The sequence below is a fragment of the Grus americana genome, chromosome 3, assembly GCF_028858705.1.
Source record: "Grus americana isolate bGruAme1 chromosome 3, bGruAme1.mat, whole genome shotgun sequence".
NCBI classification, from domain to species: domain Eukaryota; kingdom Metazoa; phylum Chordata; class Aves; order Gruiformes; family Gruidae; genus Grus; species Grus americana.
The window spans coordinates 115,848,850-115,872,683 of NC_072854.1; the positions used below are offsets into that span (position 1 = coordinate 115,848,850).

Consider the following 23,834-nt stretch of genomic DNA (forward strand, 5'->3'; position numbering starts at 1 on the left):
CCCTTTGCCTCATTTCATCTCAACTCGAGGCAAAGCACACGCTTCCCTATATGCCGCAACTTGAAGCGTTAGTAACGTTATATCAGCTTGGGGGCATACCTTTCCACTCGTAAAACCACGTAAACAGCCAGCTTGCCTTCCAAGCACTTAAAAACCCAGGCAGGAGTGTTTGGACATGTCAGCGGAAGAAATTCAGTGAGCGGAGGCGAGTCGAGCTTTCTGCTTTCAGCAAGCGCACGATGGAGGGGGGGAGCACGATGGGCATCTTTTCAGGCAGCATCCCCCTCGCTGTCAGGACCTGCTCAAGGTGCTGTGGGTGAAGAGTCATTTCGGCTGCAGAAAAATGAGTGTTGTCCATATTAAAGGGAGGAACCCCCCACTTAGAAACACATATATACAAGGCTATGGGAGAGCCTTTTTTCACCTCATGTTCTCCCCCTAAAAAATGTTTTTCACCACCAGTATGTAAATTAGTAAATAAAAAGCATAAATGGTCTAGAGACCAAAAAAAAAAGTTACACAGATGTGCTTTAGCTTAGATGCTAATTGCTGCTATTGGCATCAACCAATCCTAAGCATGGACTTAATTCCTATAAAACCACATCATTTAAGAAACACTGTATTTCCACAGGCCAGGGGAGGATGAGGAAGGAGCTGGTAGGCGAGACCATGGTGCTGCAACAGGCTCCGGTGTTTAGGGAAGAAGCTTCGTGATTTCCCACAGAGTTTTGAAACTCTGCTGTGCAAACACCTTCAGCATATTTCAGCTATTGCAAAGTAAACTAATCTTGCTCTTAACTACTCACCAAACAGGCAAGTGATGCTAAACAGTTTAACATACAGTGCAGGGAGGGGAGTTGCCTAGTCTTCAGACTCACTTTTAACTAGCAAAAAAAAAAAAAAAAAAGAAGAGGTAATGGGACTATCCCAACAGAACATATGTATAATACAATTAAAAAAAATAATCTAAGCGTTTCCAGACCTCCTCGGTACTTGAGTGCATGTGCAGAACATGCTCCTGTCCTTGCACGGCAGCACAGGTCCTTACAAGCAGAGAGACATGTTTCCCATACGCTAGATCAAAAGACACTATCAGGTTTTACAACACATCTCCCAACACCACCAATGCAAGTCTCACAAAGAGCAACAGCAGAGGTGTAACAGCGACCAACTCAACCTTCCTCTTAAAAAAAAAGGGGGGGAAGTGGTTGCTCTCAACAGGACACACACTTTTGTTCCTAGAGAGAGAGAGATGCACAGAGGTAACAAGTCCTGATGTTACTTTTGAAAGGCCATTTAATACACATGCAAACAAAAAAACCCACTTTAATTGTTTAGGTAGCTCATTTTTTGGATTGTATTTTGCCTAGATTCTGCAGCACCTCGGACAAAAAAAAGCACTAGCTAGCAAGGAACAAACTCCACCGCTGCAGTAGTCTTCAGGCCATGAAATGCTTCTCTCCTTGCTAGGCACTGCCGTCAGAGTCCAAGCACTTTATGGTGGTGGGCAACTCCGCAATCTTGCTTTTGAAAACACCACAGATGGGGAAATCAAGTAATTTTGTTAGAGAGCCCTGTAACCCCTCCTCCCCACATCTGCCAGTAAGAAGTTTCCTTCCTAGCTGGAACAGCCATCAGCTATAGGGCTCAGCTGATAGACTCGAGATCTCTCCTCCGATTACAGTTGAGAACAAAGGGGAGGGGAAAAAAAAACACCAACCCACAACCCAAAACATAGTCCTTGAAGTGTGAGTTGCAAGCAAAGAAAGTCAAAGAAGAAAGTTATTCAAAAAGCCTAAGAACAAGGAGACTGAAGACAAAAATAATAATTTGGGTTAAATCTCACTTAGACCTACTGCAACAGGTATAACCTGCTGGCTATTGGCAGAAAGGTCTTTGACAGCCTTGAAAGCATTCTTTGTAATGCTGCTTTTGATAAAACACAGCTTACTTTTAAGGTGAAGCATCTACTTCTACTGCATGAAGCAGACAGTGTTTTGCTCCAATGGCTACATCAGGCGCACGTTATGGGAGACCACCTTCCCCCGATGCCAGGGAGAAAATATTGCCAGCAGGGTTTGGTTTGCAGCTGGAGTTGCGGCGATGGCAGAAGTCTTGCTTCCAGACAAGAGTGACGTGAAAATAACATAAGCAAGAAGGAGGGGGAAAAAAAAAAAAGAAGAAACCAGAAAACCCAAGAGTGCAGGGGAAAGGAAACGAAAGCACAAAACAAGAAGTGAAACGGAGAAAGCGGGTAGGAAAATGCAGAAACCCAGCGGAAGGAGGGAATAGCCCCACGTTGGCTCCACACAGAGAGCTGCTCCAGCCTCAGATGGAGGCTAAGCTACACCTTGCGTGCCAGAGCGCCAGACAGCGGGTGCTAGAACAAATGGCTTCCCTGGGTCCGACAGGGGTAGGGCAGGGGAGGCAGGAACCACCGGTGACTTTGCTAGAGGAGGGACAGTGATAAGATGGAGCAAACACATCCTCCTGGACTTAAATGAGATGATCTTCCTCTGCCCACCCAACATTTGTTTGGCATCAAGCTGGAGTAGGAAGAGGTGAGGAACATCACTATGATATTTGCAGGTACCAACACCGATGGTCACACCGACCATGATAAAACCTCCCAAAACAACTGCGCCAGTGGGCAGAAGCACAGTATTTGGGCATTGCTTTGCTATTCTTGCTGCACTAGCAGACTTCGCCTTGGCTCCGTTTCTGCAACCCAGCACCCTTGACTCACTGAGAGGAGGGGACCAGCAGACTGCCAGCCTTGCCACGCGAGGAAATGAAGCGTGAGAAACTATGCGGGCAAACCCCAACTTTTGCTCCAAAAAGCTGATGTAAAACCAAAGGTGAGGGTTAGGCGCAAAGGGAAGGCATCAAGAAGGTGGCTGGCGCAGCCCGGCTGCATTTCTCTGTAGCTTCAGACTATCAGGTTTTCAGTACTGAGCAAGCATCAGAAAAAGAAATGATTAAAGGAAATTTGACAAGGAAAGGGGGTGGATGTGGGTAAGAAAAAGGGAAGGAAGGAAAAGAAAACTCACAAAATCTTGGCAGAAAACCAATAAGTAAGAAACAAACCAAAAAAAGCATTAGAAACCATCAGCTGAGCTTACCCATGCCAAGGTGGAAAGAAAGGGTCAGTGCAAGCAAGGTGCTGGGAGATGCTGCACTGCTCTGCTTGCTGGCAGGCTTCGAGAAGACCTCTCTTACTGGTGCTGGGATTTACGCGACAATAGCTTCTCACTTGCTTTTCGTAGTCCACAGAAATGGGGACTGCTGCGGCTCGCATCTGCTGTCAATCAACTCCACCGTCTATTTCTGCTTTTTTCAGTCAACCGACCTTCTTAGATTTTATTTCTTTTTAAAGTTCTGCACTGTTTCAGAAGTGTAAGTCCTCCAAAAATCAAATGCTCCACTTAGCAAACAGGGCATATACCAAAACCACAGTCTCCAGAGCTGTACTTTTAGTTTTACTGATCTCTGTGCCCTCTCCACTCCTGTACATCTCTTCAAGAAGGATGACCACCTACTGTTAAAAAAGGGGGGGGGGGAATAAAACAAACCACTTTTTTCAATCAATTTGTTGAAAGGAGCAGTTCCTATGGCCAAAGTTGGTCCCAATGGCAGAGAAAACAAGAGGTGCACCTTTGCTGATGAGCCACAAGATCTCAACTTCTGCAGAAACAAGGCGCTGCCATTCAACAGGCCAGATCAGTGTGCAACCCTGCTCGTGTCAGGATGGGGCCAACTGCCCGCACCCTTTTGGTACCCAAACTTTCCAAGTATGTCTCTCCCAAGTTTAATATCTCCGGAGGATCATTTATTCTTATTCTGCTGAAGGGAAGAAAATTGAATTTACCCATTCCTCAAGCACGCCAGAATGCATAAGAAAGGAAAAGGAGGGACCGAAACCAATAGTTAAGTAGTCTCCCAGTCCTCAGCTCCTGTTTTCCAGCCTAGTCCAGGAGAAGAAGGACAATTACCATCATCTCCCTGCAGTTTGGTGGCCGACAGGAAACAATTTTGTGGTTTAAATCCAGCTACCAGCAAACCAAGTCCACGCTAAGAGCAAGCTTCGCCGCACAATGTACTTTTGTTTGCAGCCTCAGGATTTAATTAAATGAGCAGATAAAGCCTACCTTTTAACCCACGCTCGAGGGTGCGCCCCAGCGAGATAAAAAAACAGGCTGCAAAAACAGGTCGAAGATGATCCCATTGCTGGTGCGGCATCTGCGCCATGCTTGAACACTGTTCCACCACCACCGTCCCACCACGCTTCTACCAAGGGGAGCTTTGCCCAAAAAACCCTCACTTTCTGGCCCAAAGGTAGGTTGCTGAGGTTTCTCCTCTTCAATACAGGATCGGGGTTATCTGAGGGCTGCCTGCAGCTGTAGCGTGGACCAACGTGCTGAGAAATTAAAGTCTGGCTCCCTCCTGCTTGTGGCAGCTCTCTTGCCACAGGTCCCCCTTCCACTTTTCTGACCAAACATCCCCTCCATATGTCTTCCACCTACAGCTCCTTTCCAAGTCACTTCCAAGACAGAAGTAGAAAGGGTAAATCGCTTTTTGGTTTTTTTTCATCCTTCATCCAACAGAGCTATTATTCCCTTATAAACAGCAACTTCTCCCAGTAACCGAACAAAGCAGCCACTTACATGTCATATTTTAAACAGGCATGTTTTCAGGCCAAGAAATAAACAGTTACATTTTGGCAATCCTTCATTTCCTGTCCTATTTGCAAGCAATAATGTCATGACACACAGTGTGTCCCATGCCTTTCTCCCCAGCTTAAGCTTGCAGAAAAAAAAAGTTAGCTGAATGAGCCGCTTATGACAGCTACAGAAAAATCACCAGCATTGGGTAAAAGTGTGGTAAAAACAAAGAGAAAAAAAAAAAAGAAATTGTTTTTTCAGTGTAAAGGGCAAACTGCAATATTGATAGACTTAGCATTCAGAGCAGATGTTGCCAGTCCCTGCTCAGTGATGGAGGGAAGCGGGATTTTGGGACCAGCGAAAGGACAAACGAGCGTTGAGTCAAGTTTAATTTTCTTTCCCTAGAACAGGAAAAATACATCACCCCAATGTAGCGTGATCTCTCGCTACATTTTGCTGTCCTATATGACACTACAGCAACCCCCTACACCGCCCGAGACGCATCCCACTTAACCCAGCTTGTTAAAAACCTCCGGGGGACCAGTCCCACTTGCAAACACCTGGCACACACGCTCCGGGCTCGCTGGAATACATCAAGCACACGTTTGCCGAGCGGCGGGGACACCCCGGGGACGCAGCCGCTGCCTGGCTCGGGCAGGGCGTCGCAGCTCCATCCCAAGCAGCGAAAGGCTGCGGACCAACACTTCCTCGTTCTCTGACCTTTTCCATTTAATTACTTCCTGTGACTTTCTTGGAACCGTGCATCGGAACGAGCAAGCGGCAGCCTCCGGGCGTAACCAAATTGCTTTAAGGGTTCAGCTCCATCCTCCTACTTACAAGTGGAAAGAAGCCAGCAGCCCACCCGGGAGCTGCCGGCTGCGGAGGGGGTCACTGCCAGCGGTGGGCAGGCAGCTGCCCCTCTCCCGGGTGCAGGCAGCGCTGCCCGAAACTCTCCCACCACTTATGCTCAGCGCCGCAGCTTCATGCCTCTGATTTATTACCGGGCGCCCCCGTTTCCCCCCACCCTGCAACGTGCAAAGGAGAAATGCAGCAGTGATGGAGTGGGGGGAAGGAGGGAAGCAGAAATAAAGGCCAAGATGCAGAAAGAGGCGCTCACTTCACAATGACAAATTGACCTCTAAGTATTGATCTGAAATGGTGCAGTCATGAAGGGACCAATGAGTTTCCAGCATCCTAAGCCCTATTTTCTCCCTCCTTGGTTTTCATAAATTGTTTCAAAACTCAAAATGTTATTGAGCTGTGCTCAAGGAATTAAAAATAATTTTTAAGAAGTGCCAAAACCAGGGGGAAAACACCCCCATAATTTACTTGAAGAGGGTTATTTTAAAATGCATCCTGACACTGGTCCTTTTTTTTTTGTAATCTGGCTGTTAACATTTGCTCACAGTGCACTCAGTGAAATGAGAATAGCTATGCAAATTAAAGCCAGATATCTAGGGCAAATAGCACGCTATACTACCATTGTTCTGACAGCTTGAGAAAACTTATCAGGAGAGCCTGTCCTTATTTCTTTTAACATCATATATATGGAAAACAACAAAAAAAAATTAAATCACTTCACCCACCACCGAAATGAAAAACAACCCATGAGTCACCAGCTTCAGCGACGCTATCAATCAATGCGAGTCTGGAAGCGAAGAGCTTACGGAGGAAATCATGGCTTACCTAAAACACCTCACCGTGCCCTGCAAGGTGAAGGCCTGGATTAAACTGCGACAAGCCCAACTGCGGCCTCCAAAACAGCCGCTCGGGATGTGCACCGGGTAAGGACCACAGTGCATCATTTACACTGAAAGCCAACACAACCAGCCACCAAGAAAACAGCTAACACTGGGCTGCGAAGCGGGTGGGGTACTGGCTGCCTCTGGCCACCAGCGCTCCTCATCTCCCAGGGACCGAAGCACAATGTCACTGGGATGACCGGTGACCCCAGGAGAGGCGGCGTGACCCAAGAGCCTCCCTCCCCAGCCCAGGTAGGACGCACACGAAACCCATCAGCCAAAGGCTCCCTCGGCATGGCAGTGCGGCAGCACGTGGAGGAAGAATTTGCTCCAAAACAAACTGCAGCCTACAATTAAGGAAAAAAAACCCTCAACCATCAGAGCCAAGCACTCGCTGTTTTACACTGACACTCACCTCCGCACCGAGCCCTGCAGGAAAATGCATTCGGAGCAATGTCTTCCTGCGAGATGAAGGTTGGCTAGCACCAGCTTTCGTCCGCTGCACAGGTTAGGTTTGCCCCTGCGCTCTCAAACCCAGAGACAGGGACCCACCTCTCCTCCTCTTGTCCAATTTGAGAAATGAAACAAAAAAAAAACCAAACCAAGAACCGGAGGGTTTTTATTGAAAATGAGTTGGGCACATTTTTCCAGCCTACTAGGTCATGGCAATCCACGAGACAGAAATGCAACTTTTTTTTTTTGGGGGGGGGAGAACCATACTGACTTCAAAATAACCACAATTTCAGAAGCTACATATAAACACATATTTATAGTCTCTTCATTAAGAAGTGCCAAAATAACAATTCCGCTTAACACATGCATTGCAAGCAGAAGCCATTTCCTTCGCCACTCGCATTTCTCCAGTAAACAGCCTTAAAATAAGTTTGATGTTACAAAGGTGTAAACTCAGCACATGCTGCCAATTATGATTTTTTCAGGCTCCAAAACTGAGCCGAAAAATTGCACAATTTTGACAACCGCTTTATAAGCCCTAGGAGAAGTCATTTTAAAGCGCGGTACATCCTATGGCGCTTGGCACGAAACCAGTCCTGCACGCAAGTGAGTCATTTCTCTTGACTGTCAAAAGCCAGAAAGAGATAGCCAGGAACAACGTTTGGGCCAGCACGGCTTGTAAAAGCCTTTCCTGTAATTTCCTTGTAACATCTTTAACTTTTATTTTGGGGAAGAAATATTTAAAAGAGGGAAAAGAGCACCGTCAGGCATTTTGAAAGCCTCGGTGCAGCCTCTCAGGGGGTTTATTTGCGGGGAGGTTGAAGGAGCGTTCCCGAGCGGAGGTGCCTTTGCCGGGGGGGTGTCTGCGTGGGTGCAGCAGGCACCCGCGGCCCCCCGGGGCGAGGGGGGGTGGCGGTGAATGGGGAGGCCGCCGGTGACCGGGTTTATGAATGCGGCGTCATGTGACGGCGGCGGCGGCCGTCCTCCTATTCACAAAACAGCGGCGGCGGCCGGGGCGGGGATCCGCGACGTCGTGTCGTCGTCGTCCCCGTCCCCCCCGCGCCGCTTCCCGATTCCCCCCCCCTCAAACCCCGGGGGTGCGGGGCGGGGGAAGGGGAACGCACCGCCGCGCCGCCCGCTTCCGCCGCAGGCCGCCCCCGCCGGGCGCCCCGACCCCCCCAGCCGGGGCGGGGAGAGGTGGCGGTGAGGGGTGCTGGGGCGGGGGGGGGGAGGCGCGCCACCCCCCCACCCCTTTCCCCGCACCCCGGCGTCCCCGCGCCTCCCGGGGGTTTTTATGAATGAAAAGGCGGTATGCAAATGAGCGCGGCCCGGGGGGGAGCGCGAAATGGCGGATGCGCGGGCGGGCAGCGCGCACACGTACGCGCGTGTCCGTGTCCCTCTGTCCGCCCGCGGGGGGGGTGGGGGGGGGGGAGGGTTTGAGGGATCCGCACCGGCTCCCGCCAGGGCAACAAAAGGTGGCCCCCGCCGCCCGCCCGTCGCCCCCGCCCGTCCCCGGCCCCGCTCACTCGTCAGGGTAGGCTTCCTCGGTCATCTTCTCCCCGTCTAGGCTCATCCCTCGCCGCGGGCGGCCGGGCTGCGCCTCCGCATCTTCCTGCGCTTCACATGGCGGGGGAGGCCGCGCCGCGGCGGGCCGGGGCTGGCGGCCGCGCCGGGCCCGACGGCGCGGGAGCGCGGGCGGCGGCGGGGGGGCGGGGGTGGAGGGGGGGGGTTACGGCCGCGCTCGTCGCCGGGCGGCGGCAGCGGTAGGGGGCGGAGGAGGAGGAGAGGCGGCGGTCAGCGCGCCGCGGGGGCGCGGCGGGGCGCGGCGGCGACGGCGGCGGCGCGGGGTCCGGGCCCGGGGGAGCGGCGCAGCGCCCGGGGGCAGGCGGCGGCGCCGGGCCAGCCCCATGGCCGCGCTCACGCCATGGCGGGGCGCCGCGGGTGGCGGCGGAGCGGAGAGGGAGGGGGGGAACCCCGGCAGGAAGCGGCGGCGCTGCCGAGCGGCCGCGGCCGCCGGGAGCGGGCAGGGCAGCGCCGGACCCAGGCGGGAGGGAGGGAGCCGCGGCGGCGAGGAAGGAGGAGACGCGCCTGCCAGTGGCACCTCCCCCGCGGCGGCGCGGCCCGCCCCGGCCCGGCCCACCGAGCCCCCGCGGCGCAGTGCCCGGGGTGCGGCCGCCGCCCCGCTCGCCTCCGCCCGCCAGCACCGCCCCCTGCGCCGCAGCCCCCGCGCCCCTCCCGCCGCCGCTCGGCTCGGTCCGCCTCGCTTCGGCTCGGTCCGATTCAGCTCGGTTCGACTCGGCTCACCTCACCTTGTCCCGGCTGAGTTCAGGCTCACTCAGCCCCGCTCAGTCCTGTTCAGCCTGACTTAGTAAGGCCCGGCTCAGCTCCATCTAGCCCATCTCAGTCCTGCCCAGGCCTGGCTCACTTCAACCCAACTTTGCCCAGCTTGGTTGGGGTCAGCCCGACCCAGCCAGGCCCAGCTCAGTTTGGTTTGGCTCAACCCAGCCTGGCTCAGTGCAGCTCCTTGTCATGGCTGACAAGACCCGTAGGAAGGATTTACTTTCCCATAGGCGATTAATGCGATGCCGTGTGCGCAGCGAGGAGTTTGACAGCCCGTTGGTAGAGGAGCTCAGGGAGGCGGCGTTGCCCCCACAGAGCCACGTCCAGAGGTTTCTCACCAGCCTTGGGTTCTTCCCTCCCCATCTTGCCCTCTACAAGAGCTCAAATCAAGCCTTGGAGCTGTGCTCAGCAGTGCTACGAGGTGAGCGTGGGCATGCTGGTAGCATCACACGGCTATTTTTGCAGGTCAGTTTAATTGGCTTTTGCTACAACAAACAGCACCATAACTGTAAACACTCTCCCAACTTGTGGTGTGTCCACAGCTACACTGTGGCCTCTTCTCCTGCCCTGGAAACTTGCTTGGTCCACAGAGGAGGGGGTGACAGGAGCCGACTTTTGAAAAGAAAGTTTGGCCCATGAGGTTGAATAACTAGCAGTGAGTTTTAGTTTTGCTTTCTCCATCAGGTCCTCTGTGACCTGGGAGAAGAAATCTGTCTGTCCCACCCAAGCACATCACCTTGCCCTTTCGGCCTCCGCTGGCTCCTCAACCGCAGCATCTCTTTCCCATTGTGGCTGGGGAGATGTCCCGTCTCTGCTCTCACTGTGCAGGGATATTCAGACCCTGTATGGCTGTGATTTCTAAGGAAGCCATTTACCAATTTATCTTTCGAGTCTAGTCTATGGGATTTAATCTTGAAGGGGCCTTCAGATTTTGGGGTTGAAATTGTGTTTCTGCTCTGTTGGGTTTCAGTTTCTAAGTGCTGTAAATTTTCTTTTCAGGAACAGAACTGGAAACTTGGAGAAAAATCTGTGGACTGCTAGTAATGCGATGGAGGCAAGAGCTGATGAAAGCTTTGAGGTCTTCTTTATGGGAGGTTACCCCCAGGGAGAAGCAGCATGTCCTCTGGAGATGGTACCAGAAACTGCAACTTTGGTGGTGTTACACCACTATAGTAACACACTTGTCATTGCTAGAGGTTTGGCCATAACACCAGATAACGTATGAGAGTACAAGCCCCCTTCCCTCCCCTTGGCAGCCTGTGGCATGCTCATTTGGGTGGCAATGCTGCCTCTCTCCCCATCCCCATCCCCTTCCCACCCATTCATTCCTCTGCAAAGCACAGTTTGACACCCCCTCGGCTCTGCAAATGCATCCAATGTTGGGGAGTTGCACTGCTGGATCTGCTAAATGGTCCCAGCTAATAATACCCCCCAATACCTCTTTATTTTGGAAAGTTATTCAAGGATCCAACTTGCTGAATGGCATGATAAACATCTTGGCAAAGCTGAGCTGGCAGCGAAAGGAAGTGTCAGGGCAGGAGTAAGCGGTTGGGGGCAAGGAAATGGCAGGAACGTCTTCAGCTGCTGTACCGTAAAAGACCAGATGTAATGATTTGACACACTTCCACCCATCCTATGTCTTTTTTTTTTTTCCCAAACGACGCTGAGATTGCACAGACATCTAACATCCTTAAAATCTTTCATGCCAAAAATTTCCGTGGTCAGCAGGAGCATCGATGCACATGAAGTGGTGAGCGTGGCATTTAGCAGTTGGCTACTGCAGAACCAGAATAAGGGGAAAGTTATGGCCACGTGAAAAACCCAGTGTGCAATCATGTAATTAAAAGGCCGTTATAGTGCATATACCGCTGAGGAGAACTGGGTATTAATCACTGCCTGATTAATGCTTGAGAGCTTGACTGTATGATCTGGATGTATTTTTGTGTACTTGTGTATGCGTATATTTGCCCCAATGGTGAGAAGCAAACATGTTTGAGGCTTGGAAGCCGAAGTTTTACTCGATCTAGTTTCTTGAGTCATTTCCTGTGGATTTGTGAGATCTCACATTTGATCTCTGCTTTCATTGTCTTGCTAATTTGGAAGCTGCTAAGCTGTTTGTTCTCTGAATGATTTCTCTCTCTGTGCAACTATCACTTTCATACCGATAACTAGTGAATTTTATTTTTCTAAAATTCAGGTTACCGTGCCGGTTCTTGTGAGTAGCACTTTCAAGATGACTGACTTTTCTGAATGAAAAGGCTCTCAGAGGTGCGATTTCTGTTTGTGCATTGTGCTGTCTGTACACAGAGCTTCTGCTTACACACAGAATAGCGCTTCCCTGTGATGCGATCGTTACGGTACCTAGAATTAATTAGCCATTGGTGGCAGAGCTTCAAAACAGCAGCTTCTGCATACCAATGATTTGTGTGCTATGACAATTCTGCATTTGATATTTAAAAGGAATGTTTATTTTGCAGCGTAATGTTTTCCCCGTTGCAGAGAACCTGGTATACGGACCTTGCTTCTGCTTGGACTGAAAATGGACTTCCCCCAAAGTGCTGTTACACTTTTAGCTGGTGCTTTTTTGGGGTGAGAAGCATTAGAATTTGAAGCGGCAGAGTTTAGGATGGCATTTACTGCAGGCTTGCAACATAGCCTGCTCCCTTCACCCACTCTTGCTTTTAAAACCCATACCTTTCAGCTGAAATCTTCCACGCTGTTGATTTAGGAACCTACATATGAATGTTGGTACTTTGTTGACTGTGCTAGTTTCAATGACTTTTCCACTGACTCACATGGTGACTTTGAATGAGTGAGGAGTAGAAGTCAGCAGTCCTGAATCACACCATCCTCCAGACACTTACCCCCCTCCCCGATAATTCTTTCGAGCAGCAATCATATTTTAAAAGCAATGATTACATCCATGTTTTCCCCCATTACAATCGCCCAGAATTTAAGAGCTACAGAAACGATTTGCGACATTTGCAGTCAGCTTGAAAGCTTTCAGGGTTGACACATTTCGGGAGGTCACACAGTTTGGAAATACAATGGTTTCTTTTTTTCAGTAGGAGTGGGATTTCAGCATGCGTTTTGGAGAATTGTCAGGAGGATTTCGGGCACCTGCCAGGGGAAGAGGAGGTGGAGGGCTCCTCGCAGTCTTCCCAGGATGTCCTCCTGAAGGGTGGTAATTCCAGAGCAGGAAAGCAGAAAGGGACCCTGGCTGCCAGATGGGCTGCTTTGCCCAAGATCTGACCATCCCACTGTTTTCTCCATTTCTTGTTTTTTGTAACCATGTGTTTTATTAGGACAGAAACTGGCAAGAAAGCTTATGCGATCTCTTCACTCCTGCATGTGTGCACCTCTGTACAGCTTTGAGATGCTGGGGCTGCTGGCTGGGGGGGGAGAAGGGGAAGGGAGGAACAGGGAAAGAGAGTAAAGATCTCCAAAATAACCCAGTGCTCATCAGGTCAAATAAAATAAATGGCTGGTTAGAGGAAAAGCTCAGTGTTTTCAGCTGAAAGCAGAGGTAGAGCAGGACCTCAGCCCTTTCTGGACACCACAGGATCCACCTGGGCCACATGAAGGTATTGGGCCACCTGGCAGCCAGGAAGGCATTGACCAGCGCTTGCAGTCAGCCATGAGTCATGCGTATGGGACAAACCTGGTTTCATTTGTACCTGTATTCATGAAACTACGTGCTTTTCTTCACCCTCTCCCAAAATAAAAGCAAAGTTTATTGAAATGAGGGGATTGTGAGGAAAAGGGGGCTTTTCAAAACCCTTGCTTTCCTACTGGATACTCTGATGTCCTCTGAATATTCAGTAGTAAGTGATTTATAGCCCTCCTGTCATGATGGTTTGGTGTTTCCTTTGTGTGTATAACTTCCTTTTGATATAAAGGGATGATAACAAACCCAAATTGTAATCTCACAGGCACATGACACATTGTCTTTGTGGTACAGATAGCAGGAAAATACTCTGATCTTAAGTTCAGTGCTTCAGCCTCCTCCCTACCTCCAAATTTCACCCTGGTCGCAGGGGGCATTAGCAGATTTAGGGAGACAGCAATGTTGGCAGGGGCGATTCCTTCAGACATGCTGGTGCGGGATGACGGTTTTTGGGAGTCCCACTAGAGTCGAGTCCCCAGTATGGGCTCAACAAGAACAGAGCTGCTTCCTGAACTTATTGTATACCTTATTTTGCCGAATGCTTGGAAGGAAAAAACTGCTACAAAACCTTCACGTATCACCATTGGTTCCCCAGCAGTGCTTTGCTTCTGCACGTTCCCGGCTTGGAGCGTGCCCTGGCCCATCAATCAAAAAAATAAATGTGCACAAACTCTGCCAGTGTCATGGATGCACTAGCAACCTCAGGATTAGTCCAAAAGCCAGGCTACTTTTGGCCTGAGGGAGGGGCTGCTTTCCTCTCAAGATGCCTTTCCACCCTTGAGAAGTTTCTGCATTTATGATACAGCTGTTTCCAAGGCCTCATGGGAGCTGAATAAACAGATGCCAAATAATCTGTTTTTACTTCAGGGAACACAAAAGTGGATGGATCTGGGAAAAACACTGGAGCTGTAAACACCTTTTCCTCCCCTCCTTGGGAATTATTTGAATTAGGCTTGAGCAATTAAGTGTATTTTAAGAAAGTTGCCTTCCAATACCCAAACATCACTCAATAACCAGTGTTCCTCCCTTTCTCGCACAGCTAATGCCTGTATCTCCTTTATTGCAAAGTTTTTTGGTCGGCCTCAGCAGGTGACAGGATGAACTGTTGACTACTTTCTTTGGCAAAACCAGTTTTTGTGGCTTGGCCTGCTTTTCTCACCTAGCGTCTTGCTGTGAGTAGAGGGGTCCTAGTTCAATATCTCAGCAGTTATAATTGCAGGTTTACCCAGTCCAGGCCCAGCCGTGGCAGAAACCCCCTCACAAGTATTGACCAGGAAAGGCTTTTGGAGTTAAATTAAACTTTTGAAATATGGAAATGAGGACATGGCTGGGTCTGTGTTTAGTGGCACATGGTACGCAGGGGAAACGAGCAGAACGAGCGTTGTATGTACCCTGCCTGTGTCCTCCTTAACCGAGCCCTTGGCTTCAGGGCTGCTCAGTGACACTGACCCACGCAGTCCTTTACAGATGCTCGACAACATTTAATTTCAAAGCATAGCAGTCCACCCTCTTCTCCAGGCAGATATTTTCCCTTGTGTTAATGTCCTCATAACAACTCCAGCTAGGCAAATATAGCACGTGGCTTCTGAGTGTCCTGGAAGGACTCGGAGGTGGATGGTTAGAGCTAAAGAAAGTTAATGGGTAACCCCATGTGCCACTGGATGGCTTTGCCAGGGATAAGTCGTAGCACAGGATGAAGAAGCTGGGAGGAGAGTTTAATGGTCCTGCAGAGAGCACCACCTTAGACAGCCATCCTCCAAGACACTTGCACTGCTGTTCCCGAGGATTCCCATGGAAAATAATCACACGCTCCTTTTATGCCCTTGTAATCACGAACATATTATGCTTCCCTGCCCACTTCTAAGGAGAAAAGTAATTAGTCACCCCACACAAATCTTTTGGGACTGTACATATACTCTGGTATGTATTCCAGCTCTGTCTACAAGGGAATGAAGATGTACAGCTCTGCGCTGTGTCTGGTTATTAGCAGACGCTGCCATATGCCGAAACTGGGTGCAAGGCCTTTCACGTGCTTGCTGCCAGCCGCACCTCCAGCAGCGTTTGCTGCCAGGGTTAACGAAGTCCAGAAATGCAAGGCCAGGTTATGAGAGCTTCATGCTTGCAAAGCTAAAAGCATGGGCTTGCCTCTCTCACAAAACTCCCTTGTTTCGGACAGGAGCCTCTCTAGTCTCTTAGCGGAAAAAAAAGGGCCAGTTATTGCTGGGTGCATGTTCTGACCTTAAAAGCTGAAAGTAAAAACAATCCAAGATGTGGGGTGTACTGAAAGCAGCAGCTGAAGGGCTGGTTTTGGTTCATTCTACAGTCAATACCATCGTGTTAAAATTGCAAGCGGGGAGGAGCAGGGATTAATTTAAGGTTTATTGTGACAAAGAAGAATTATTTAGAAAGTGCTGGAAAACAGCAAATGGAAGATATTCTGGAAAATAAGCTTAATTTCCATAGTCAGGAGTATTGACTTACATTGCAGGGAGTGTGAAGGCAACCTCTTAGATCCATGGCAGGTAAACATTTGCCTTTGATTCTATTTTTTTCTTGGAGTCTATAAACCCCAGCATTTACACTTAAACGGATGTGCTGAAAGCTGTGTTTAGGAAGAGAATTTCATCCCCTCCTGCATGTACTTTTAACACGTGGTAATTGTTTAACTGCAGCTTTACAAAGTATGGCTGGAGGGGTGGTTTGTACGGGAGGAGTAATGTGGCACTGATGATAACTGCCTGATTTGGCCCCGCTGAAGGCATCGGCAGCAGGATCAGAAGAGACTTTATATTTTAAATAGCTATAATGTACCGTTAGTAGGTTGTGGCAAATTCCTGCCTCCTGATTTCACACTTCGGAGAGGTCCCACTGACAACATGGGGAACATAACGTGTATGCTAGGACCATGCGCAGCTTCAGCGTCATACATCTTCGATGTGGGCATGAATCTCTGCAAAATTCTGTGCCTCACTTCAGAAAGGTTTTCAATTGCTCTACATTTCTGAGGGAACAAAGAACAAGATCCTCAACAGTATCCAGACGCCTAGCTTCTTATACATCCCCAACTTGGCAGCACTGTCTGGCACTTTATCACCTTTTTTTTTTTTTTAAACAGGGAGCTAGAGAGGTTATGAAGAACACGTTTTGGTAACTGATGGTATTTTGTTTAATGCCATTGGTTTTGTCTTCATCAGACCTATACAGAGTCTGGGCTTTTCCTTTATTTTTCGCTTTCTGCTTCATCTCTCCCACTAGATCTGCTCCTCCCATACAGTGAAGTCCAAAACTCATTGAATTACCCTAACCACATACGGCTCGTATACATTACCTGCATGTAACTGCTGCTCCTCATACCAAAGCCATCGCCACACTACCGGTATTTCCTTTATTACCGCATAAAATGCTCTGGATAACTGTGACATTGAAAAGCTGCTTATAAATCAGTTCCTGCTGAGCTCTAAAGAGATTTGGGTCTTCTCTTTGACGTTTAAGGAAGTAACAAATGTGAAATGTCTTCTACAAGACTTGATCAAAGGCCTGGGAGATGGCAGTCTGAATTTTGGCCCTTCTCTCTCGGAGTCTCAGGCAAACCAGGATAACTCTTTGTCTTCCTGAAAGAAAGATGGATAGCTGTCTGGCTTTAAAATCTTGGGAGGGTGCAAAGAAGAGGTGATTTTCACCTTGCTGTAGCAAGTCAAGGTCAACTCTATCCCCTCTGCTGATAGACTTTACCTCTGCTAGTAACAGGATGAGCAAGGCAGCCTTTGAGAAAAGGCACCCGAGCCTGCTGCCTTCTGCTTTCTGAAGAATACTAACAGTGGAAAGGACTTTGTGCCACTACTATACAGCTGTCACCAAAATCACAGCCAGAGCTTTACTTGACTATAAAATCTGCTATACCAGAAAGCGGTGGAAGCTTTGCAGTAACTTACTTTGCTGCACGCAATTACGCCAAAAGGGACTTTGACCTTTTAACAATGGCACTTCATTATACAGAATTTTCTTATATTAATTTTCCAAGTATCAGGGGGAGATAATCATTGAGGAACATGAGATTATGAAAAAAGATCACAACTTTTGATATAGTTAGTGCATCTGTCTAATCACGTCTTGTCTTATATACTAATTTTCATTAGTATATCCTTCACAGTTGTTTCTAAGGGCGGAGAAGAGCATTGGTCTTCCCTTACAGCAGAAGAAATCACAGCCCGAGAAGATACCCAGGTGTCAGGGGGAGAAGTCAGACTCAGGAGCACTTGGGAGTCATCTAGGACAGGAAAACGACTCCACTTGAGTTTAATTCCCCGTGCTTATTTACATGTGTCTAATTGCTTGGCTGTAAGTGGTATTTAAATTGCCTAAGCCCCTCTGTTCCCTTGTAATTTACTATCAGAAAGAACAGAAATAAACTCTAGCATGTTTGTGAGACATACCAGCATTACTCCAAACTTATGAGAATTTTGAAGTAAAGGTAAATGCTTCAAGCCTAAATACCACACCGCTTATTTTCTTCTTATAGTTTATATCAGCATGGATTAAAATGAAATGCTGCTGTGAAGTTGCCCCATCAAACTGAACATGGTTGTAATTGTTTGCCCGGTGTAGCCTGAGTAAAAGTGCTCCAGTGTGCATTTCCACCATAGGAAAATCCTTTACTCCCTGATTTCCAAGTTTGAAAATAACTCTGTACAGATGAAACACATTTTTCACCCTCCAAAGAAGTGTTTTCACCTACAAATACTTTTTGCTGCCTAAACAAGAGCCCTTTCCTTTGCACTTGTGCCAACATGTAACTTGGATAAAGAATTAAACTTAGATTCTTAGTTATAATGCTTCCCCCGACTTTTTTTTTTTTTTTAATAATGACTGTAAGACATATGCTGTCTCTCTTCTGAATTTTAATCTTTCTAATGAAGGTGTGTTTGAAGAAGGCACACCCTTCAGAAAATGTTTTGCGGTATCATATTTGTGCCTTTAGTGTTGAGGACCAGCTGCCTTTTCAATTTTAAATGCACTTTTCAGGGTCTTACATCACAGAGGCCTAAATTAAAACACACTTACCATAAAGGGGTGCAGCATATGCATTCATCCTGGAAATTGTTCTGCGACATGAAAGATATCCAAACCCTATATGTAATTTTGAAGATGAGCAAGGCTTGGCCTTTTAGATGTCCCACGCGAGGGAAGCACCCACATCCCGCAGAATTGCAAGCTTCTGAATCATGGAAGTCGGATCATAAAGCCTCTAATTCCCACTGGTTTGAAGACGTGTATGACTGCAAAAATTGATCCTGGTGCTGAATCGGGGGTGGCCGACCACCTGGGAGGGTGTGAGCCTGTGCGGGAACCCCTGTGGCCAGGCACCCAGTGCGGCCCAGGCAGCTGCAGAGCTCGGGGATGGGGTAACTCTCCCTTTCTCCTGCCCAGCTCCTCCACCCCATGGTTTTCAGGCTCAAGGGTCAAGGTCTGGTGGTTCCCTGTGGTGTGAAGATCTTGCTCAGTGGTTTGCAAGCTGAGAAGGGGTGATCATGCCTGGTGTAAAGAGTTACTTACTTAGCTCTAGGTGGCTTTCTCTTCGTTAAGACTATTGGAGAAAATTTTTCCTCTCCAGTATGGTGGTATAGACCAGGAATAATACCACTGTTGCCTTTATTTTGGATATATATACCATGGTGAGACCAGCAGCCGGCCTTTGACATAGCTCCCTGAAGTATGCAGCTATGGAAGCCTTGCCACGGGCTGTGAATCCAGGCAGAACCAGAGTCCTCCTTTCTCAGTTCGTATGAGATTGATGCCAAATTCATCCTCCACCTCCATGGCTCCCGGGAGCCAAACCGGTAGCTTCAGAGAGCCATCAGCTCCATCAGCCTGCAAGTATACAGAGAGACCCCCCAACCTCCAGCCGAAGTGAGGCTTCCTCTTCTGCCTCTATTCCACAGTGGTCTTTATTCGTAACTTACTGTTGGGGGGGAAAGATTTTGCCATCCGTTTCAAGTATCAGATATTGGCAATCCCACTCCTAGAGCGTCACAGTTGGAGAGTATCCTGGGCTCATTTAGGAGGCACAGTGCTCTCCTGTGTCTAGACATCGTAGTAAATGTTATTCAGCTGCCTGCAGGGTTACCAGGCTCGACACAAATGTGCTAGCCAAGCTCAAAAGGAAGAGGAAATATGGGAATATTCACCACCAGAAGATACTACCTCCCTTGACATTTTCATCTGCAAAACAATGGCTTACAGAGAGTTTTGAACTGGAAGGTGTTGTTGACCTTTTTCCTCTTTTGACTTTTGTTTCCTGTAAGAGAGTCTCTGGAATTACTTAATGTCATCGAGTCCTAGGGATTCCCCTCCCTGTCCTCTTCCAGTTGTGTTACATCTCCCAAGTTCACTGTGATACAAAATTGCTGAGGGAATACATTTCTGTTTAAACTGGAAGCCATGAACACAAGAGCTGCTCCTCCCAAAGGAAAAGTTGTTCTTTTTACTTCCATGTCCTCAAATAAATCTTAAATCTTTGCTCTGTACCTGGGTAGGTCCACTTGGGACTTCCCAGTTTCCTATAAATTCTGATTTACACTCTTGCTGAGTCCGTGGAACCAGATACTAAATCCATCTTACTGAAAAAAAGAAAGAACAATAAAACCCTAATTGAAATGTTTTGCTGAAAAATGTCACAGCGTAGTGATTTTTGAAACAAAAGCCCAAGAAATATTTTTTGCTTTTCTAAACTAGGAAAAAAAATGCATGCGTATACCCCTTTGGTTGAAGTGGAACTGCAAAAGTCTGATACGTAGTCCCAGCTTCAGGGAAAGGAGAGCCTGGCTTTGTCTTTTCATGTGTATTTGTGTGTTTTTGTGATGAATATTGTAGGGTCTGTCTTGGGAAGTTTTGTCATGATGTCGAGGAGAAGGTGGCTGTCCCAGGCACTAAGGTGGCTCCTTTGGAAAGGGTGAAATCTGGCTGCCTGCCCTCAGGTGCCCCTGAACTCCTCCATAGCCTCAGCCAAACCGTGGGGGCTCTGCAGCCCCCTTCTCTCTGACTCAGGGCAGCCAGATTCCAAAGGCTTGGGTCCGTCCTGGCCTCCTAACAAGTGTCTTTGGGATACTGTTCTGATTTTCTTTTCTGGATATGTTTTTTCTCCCAACAAGCCCTTCTTAATATGCAATGAGCTGACCTTATTCCATGCCAAGATGACAGGATCCTCCCTTGCAGGAGACACCTGCCTGACCCATCTCACCACTCTCCCCAACTCTTCCTCCCTTCACTGCTCCTTTCTCCCTTCAGAGTCATCACTCATCTAAGCACTTCATAACTTCAGTGCATTTATACTGCTCTCCCAGATCTCGAGGGATAAATTCCCTGTCGATCCCACACAGAGGGATCATTTTTTCTTGTGCAGTGTCTTTAGGGTGCAGCACGAGGTCCTTGATGCAGGGATTCCCTGGGTGAAAGCCAGACGCCACGTTCCCCTCCACCACATCAAAATGAAAGCAAGCTTGGCTACAGCAAAACGACAGAGCAGTGGTGGACCCTCATGTGTTTGGGAAGACGGTGTAAGGCACCCAAAGCTTTACTTCGGATTTTCAAGAGGTGCAAAATGCATGGATGTGTCCGTCAGCGGGACCTCCAGAAGGACAAAATGTTACTGGGATCCCCGCTACAAAAAGCTGCCCTAAGGTTGGTGTCACAGGATTTCCGCAAGCTGGTGCTTATCTTCTAGACAAATCTCTCGGGGAGGAAAAAGTCAGACACACACACAGGTACAGTGAGCACAGCTGTCTGTTGTGGGGCTGTAAGGAACCGCCGGAAACCCGCGGAGGAAGATGCAAAAAAAAAAGTGAAAAGGGGAAAGGGGGGGGAGGGAAGAAGCTGTTTTTCTCAAAGCTTGGCTGCCCTTGCAAGCAGAGTTACATCCCAAAAGAGACACCCACATTAGGCAGGTTTAGACCATTACAACCTTTCCATATTCAGACCGTTACAACCTTTCCGTATTCTATAGATGCTGAAACAGAGGGAAAGAAACTTTGCTGCACAAGAGTGCAGAGGTTAACGTGCTGTTTTCAGGGGAGTGCACCCATGAGCCGGCACAGCAACTTGCTGTGCTCATAAAGCTCGTTTCTGCTCTGGAGTCGGGGAAGCTGAGCCATGAGAGCAAATCGACTTGCCAAAGCCGCACAGTAAGTGTGACAAGAGTTAGAAAGATTAAATACGAGCAGATTCCCCTTACCCTGCCCTGCTTCACACGCTTATGCAAAGACCATATCTGCAATGAACGTTTTAGATGCTCCTGAAATTCATGAGTCAGACAGCCTGGATAATACCGACTCACTTCTATAGAAGTTAAGATTGAGTAAAAACAAGGCACCTGAGGGTTTGGTTTGCCCCAAAGGAACTGAGCTTTGTTGCTTGCTCTGTGTTTGCCCATGGACTGCAGGGCAGGGAGGCACAAAGCAGAGAATATGCCCTCTGGAAAGACCTGGGAAAAAGACAGTTGCCACAGTTCAGGGGCTGAGCTGGAAAATGGAGAGAAAAAGAACTGGATTGGGTCAAAGTGAAAGAAATGGCTGTGTGGTGTTGGTTTTTTTTGTTCGGGGGAAATAAGAAAAAAACCAACGTGTTATTTTGGGTCAACCCGAATTGCATTTTGAATGTAATGTTTTGTTTTGAGGTTAGTTACCCCTCATGCTTGTCACACTTTCTTTTATTTCAGGTCGCTTTTGAGTGGAAAATGCCACTTCAAAATAGCAAATCAAAGGGTTGTGTTTAAGAGGCATTGAAATAAAATGCTGTGGCATTTTCAAAACAGTTTCTTTCAAGAAATATACATATGTATATGCTTTCCCCCTATATTTTGGGTGCAGTTGAGAATGTTTGCCATGTTTCATTCATTTTGGAAGCTCCAAAATTGCATGTTTTGGGTTTGTCTTTTTTTTCTAGACATTTTTTGGGGTTTTTTTGCCTCATTCAATTCCTGCTGAGCAATTGCTTCTGCAGAAACAAGAAAAGGGAGGCGTGTAACCTGGGGAATGGAGGGGTCACAGCTCATATTAGCAAAAGCCCCCAGGAGTACTTGCAAAACTCTTAGTTGTGTCTTCAGGGCACAGGGGGAGGCTCACAACAGCGCCCGGGGCAGAGCCCAGGCTATGGCTGAAGGCAAAAGCATTACCAGTTCCCTCTTATTTCCCAACAAAGATTTTGAAGAAGCAGCATTGAGGAAAGAGTTAAGGCAACAGGAGATGGATGCGTGCAGCTTTACGGCACTTGGTTTTAAATGGCTATGCCGCTGGACGGTTGGTTTTCTAACATCCAGATCACCGGCACCAGCCTTTCATCCCAATGAACTCCAGATTTTCTTAGTTTGCCAGCAGGTTGTATAGAGGTAGATGTGTAGGGTCATGCGAGAGGTGTTGGGGCTAGTTTTATTAGAATGCACCCCATCCCCTGTGGGGCTCTGCAGAGCTCTCTCCTTCAGTGGGTTACAGCTATGGGTGCAGAGGTGCACTCAGAGCTACCTCCTTGCTCAAGCTGGGGTCTTGCTCACCAGCAGGCAGGCAAGGGACGTACGGAGAAGCAAAGCGCCTTGTGCTCACTCCAGATAAGAGAGGTGATGCTGATAGGCATGAGAGAAACATCTCAAGCAACTGACTGAAGCAGAAATGTGGTTTGCAGCTCCAGTGTTTGCCTGACTTGTTGGCGCTCTTGGGCAGGGACAGGCGGGAGCTGGTCCAGGGAGACTGCAGCTGCGCTACGATGTCCAGCAGATAGTCAAGTCCTAAAGCTTCTCCTTCCAGCTGTAACATCTAATGTGAAGGCAGTAGCCCTTTAAAACCAGATGTATGGTAACTGGCAGCTTAGGTGATGGGCATTTCCTTCCAGACCAACAAATAATGCTGTGTGCTGTGACTAGCAGGGGACAGAAATTCTGAATTCGAGCCATTTTAAGCTAGCAAACTCTTTTTCTGATTTTCCCAGAGCTGGCCAGCTGTGGCCTTCTGTGGTTGCTCCAGCATGCGATGTTTTGTAATGAAGTGGTGGGGTCTCAGCAGGCCTTATTCTGTCACTAGAACAATGGAGCACGGACTTTCTTTATATCCTGAAGGGCATCAAGTAATAAGAACAAGAAAAGTTGTCCAGCTGTGCTTCAGCTGGAATAGTTTTCTCTTTTCATTTTTTCAGTCCGCCTTAGTACACAGCGCGGCCGCCTAATTCACTTACCTTCTGAGAAGAGTACTTAAAATGTAAATAGAAAACTGGATTTAAGAAGTGGTGTGTGTCTAGCATGAAGAAGTAAGAATTGCCCCTGCTGGAATAGCTTTCCTTTCATTGGGATTATATTAAGGAGGAATTTGGTCTGCTACTTGGCAGCTCTGTACACAAGCTGAATGGTGGCATCGTTGGTGGTTGTTATTAACATCTAGAAATTCATTCCTAACCTTAGTCACCTCAGGTGATTTGCGCTTGAAAAGATCACATAGCCTGGTAAATTTGGTAAGGGTAAGTAAAGGCATACCAACCCAAACTGCCTTCTGTCTGGCCAAGGACATGGGTTACTCAGGTTTCTTGGCAGTGCTGGTGCTATTCAGTACTTTGGTTTAACCCCCTGCAAAGTCCATGTAGAGGTGAAGAATTGCGGGCAAATTGCTGGCGGGTCCCTTAGCTCAGAGGAGTGCTCGGAGGTGGCTATCAAAGCTTTCTGGGGCTCAAGGTGTTGCAGAGAAGGAAGCCAAAGCCTGCAGGAGATGTCCCTGTGAAGGTGCAGGCAGATGTTTGCTGCTTGCAGCCTGTCTCCAGCTGCTTGTCACAGCAAGGTGAAAATGAGCCCAATAATCAGCTTAAAGAGAAGATCTTGAAGGGGGCAGGTCGAGGGACCTGTGGGGACAGTGGTGATGGGAATGACTTGGCCAGCGCAGCTGCAGCCGGAGGAGGAGGTGTATCTCCACCCATATCCTCCTGCTGGGAAAGGATCGCCTG

General features: G+C 48.4%; 1 protein-coding gene and 1 long non-coding RNA gene across 3 annotated transcripts in view; one reads left to right on the top strand and one right to left on the bottom strand.

The window, feature by feature from the left end:
• Positions 1-8,993, bottom strand: part of SPRED2 (sprouty related EVH1 domain containing 2) — a 65,286-nt gene extending 56,293 nt beyond the window's left edge. The window contains exon 1 of the mRNA XM_054822420.1: positions 8,383-8,993. Within this exon, the coding sequence (XP_054678395.1) occupies positions 8,383-8,429 (47 nt within the window). The 5' untranslated portion in view covers positions 8,430-8,993. The remainder of the gene's footprint in view (positions 1-8,382) is intronic.
• On the top strand, positions 7,699-11,248 carry LOC129205219 (uncharacterized). 2 transcript variants are annotated; one of them, XR_008576660.1, is made up of 3 exons: positions 7,699-8,390; positions 9,427-9,661; positions 10,196-11,248. It is a non-coding gene; the product is annotated as an uncharacterized LOC129205219 (long non-coding RNA). The 2 variants fall into 2 exon arrangements; XR_008576659.1 differs by having other exon boundaries at positions 9,427-9,617.
• The last annotated feature ends 12,586 nt before the right edge of the window (positions 11,249-23,834 follow it).